The sequence below is a fragment of the Rhincodon typus genome, chromosome 46 (genome assembly GCF_021869965.1).
Source record: "Rhincodon typus isolate 14 chromosome 46, sRhiTyp1.1, whole genome shotgun sequence".
Taxonomy (NCBI): domain Eukaryota; kingdom Metazoa; phylum Chordata; class Chondrichthyes; order Orectolobiformes; family Rhincodontidae; genus Rhincodon; species Rhincodon typus.
The window spans coordinates 10,815,021-10,817,644 of NC_063377.1; the positions used below are offsets into that span (position 1 = coordinate 10,815,021).

The 2,624-nt window shown below is 46.1% G+C and overlaps 1 protein-coding gene across 1 annotated transcript in view; it reads right to left on the reverse strand.

The window, feature by feature from the left end:
- The window catches only part of LOC125487895 (lysosomal acid glucosylceramidase-like), a 5,565-nt gene extending 3,483 nt beyond the window's left edge, over positions 1-2,082 (reverse strand). The window contains exon 1 of the mRNA XM_048620485.1: positions 1,671-2,082. Within this exon, the coding sequence (XP_048476442.1) occupies positions 1,671-1,843 (173 nt within the window). The 5' untranslated portion in view covers positions 1,844-2,082. The remainder of the gene's footprint in view (positions 1-1,670) is intronic.
- Positions 2,083-2,624: the final 542 nt, after the last annotated feature.

Below are 2,624 nucleotides of genomic sequence, written 5' to 3' on the forward strand. Positions count from 1 at the left end.
CCAAACAGAGACATGCCAGGGAATTTCTGGAGGGCTGGTATTCCAACCGGAACTCCATTAACAAACATATTGAATTAGATCCCGTGTACAAACCACTGAGAAACAAAACTGGAAGTAATACCAACCACCCCAGCAAACCGAGGCACATAAACAACAAGTGGGACAGAACACCGATGCTTCACCGGAGGCACGCTGACAATGTTACCTAGCAGGGTGACGAAACATTCGCGACCAAATCCACTGGCGCAGTGAGCACGTCTACAACCTCAGTCAATTAGGATATCTGGTCGGCAAGGACGAGTTGGACTGAAAGGTTTGTTTCCATGCTGTACAGCTCTATGACTTTATGTGCAGCTCCAAAATAACCTCTCTTCTCTTATAACCCACGCCACTACTGATAAAGGCAAGTGTCCCATATGCCTTCTTAAGTACCCTATTAACCGGTCTTGCCACCTTCACGGATCTGTGGACAAGCACCCCAAGAACTCTGTTCCTCTGAACTTCCTAGTATCCTGCTATTCATTGAATACTCCTTTGTCTTGTTACACCTTCAAAGTGTTCACACTTAACAGGGTTAAACTCTACTAGCCTCTGATCTACCAAGGTGTCCAATCTGTCTATATCATCCTGTACCCTTCTTCCTCACTGTCAACCACCCGGCTAATCTCGTGTTATCTGCAAACAAAATACGAGGCAGTCCTCTGTCGAGGCCATTGCTGCAACCTTCCTTTGGATTGATGTTGGAAATGGAACGTATTCAGCATAAAGAAAGGCCCAGTACATCGAACAGTATTGCAACTTCAGTAACAAGAAATATTTACCTTTTATTTATTATGCTCCCTTTGTGGGAGAGTCTAGGAATAGAGCGCATAACCTCAGAATAAGGGGTTGATCATTTAAGACAGAGATGAGGAGGAATTTCATCTCTGAGCGAGTGGTGAATCTATGATCAGTAAGGGAATGGAGGGTTACGGGGAAAAGACAGGAACGTCGAGTTGTGTAGATGGCCTGTGGTCAGGGTAGAGCAGCATGATTACTCCTCCTTCCTCTGCTCTTCTGACGGCTGTTCAAGAGTCGGAGGTGGAGAGAGACTCTTGTTTTTGATAACAAGGTGCTATTCTGTCTCATTGACTACCTACAAGTCACATTAACTGTGACTACGAGGAGACAAAGAAGGTAAGTGTGCATCCATGAGGAGGCAGCACTAGGCTCTCACTAACTGATGCTGCAGCCAGAAATAATGAGACATCACACTGCAGCTCAAACATCAACTCCCTTTAAGGAGCGTCAACTTGTACAACAAATGCAGCAAGTTGCCTCTTAGCGCCAGACACCCAGGTTTGATTCCAGCCTTGGGCGACCGTCTGTGTGGAGTCTGCACATTCTCCGTGTCTGCATGGGTTTCCTCCGGGTGCTCTGGTTTCCTTCCCACAGTGTAGAGTTGGGTGGATTTGCCATGCTAAATTGCCCACACCGTCTACAGTGGGAAATGCAGGGATAGTGTAGGGGGTGAGTCTGGGTGGGATGTCTTCAGGAGAGTCGGTGTGGAACCGTTGGGCCAAATGGCCTGCTTCCACACTGTAGGGATTCTATGGTTCTTCTATGAAATGCACATGTGCGAACACCAGCCCCTGCAGAATTAAACCATGTGTCAGACAAATGGCTTTTACCTAAAATGGGCCATGTGGTAGAACATAGGCTGTTTGTAGAAGGTATCCTGATGACTGTTCACAATGACCGGACTGTCAGCAAAGTTTTTCACCCAGTTCGGGCCACCTTGCAAGTTCAACGCAATGTTCCAGTCTGTCCAACCAGTTACATGATTATTCAGATTCTGCAACATGTGGCAGAAACAACACCAAGATTAACATTCACTGACAAATATATAACAAAGGAGCAGCACGTGGTTATTTGGGCCTTCAAACGTACTCTACACCCAACAGGATCACAACTGACAAAAGCAGAAATTGCTGGAAAAACTCAGCAGGTCTGGCAGCATCTGTGGAGAGGAAGCAGAGTTAACATTTCAGGTCCAGTGACTCTTCTTCAAAACTGATTGTAGCTAGGAAAAGGTTGGTATATATGCTGAAGATGGGGTGAGGAAGGGGGGGAGAAGTAAATGATAGGTGGTGATGGAGCCCAGAGAAAGAGAAAAAAATCAGTTGGACAGACGAAGGAATAAGTAAAAGTCAGCCAGGAAGAATCAATATCAGGTAATGAGGACCATTTGTGACAAGGTCTAGCACGGGGAATTGGTAAAGTCATGGGAGAAGGCACTCAGGCCCCAAAATTATTGAACTCAATATTGAGTCCTACGAAGACTGCAGGGTTACCTAGTGGAAAATGAGATGATGTTCTACCAGCTTGCAGTGAAAGTGAACTTCTCTGGAGCACTGCAGCAAGCTGAAGACAGAGAGGTCGGACAGGGAACACAGTGGTGTGTTGAAATGGCAAGTAACGGGAAATTCAGGATCAATTTTTGTGGAAAGAATATAGATGTTCCACAAAGCGGTCACCCATCTCCCATTGTAGAGCAGATTACATTCTGAGCAGCAAATACAGTAGCCCAGATTGCGTGAAGGTCAGGTAACACGCTGCTTCACATGGAAGTTGTGTCTGGGACC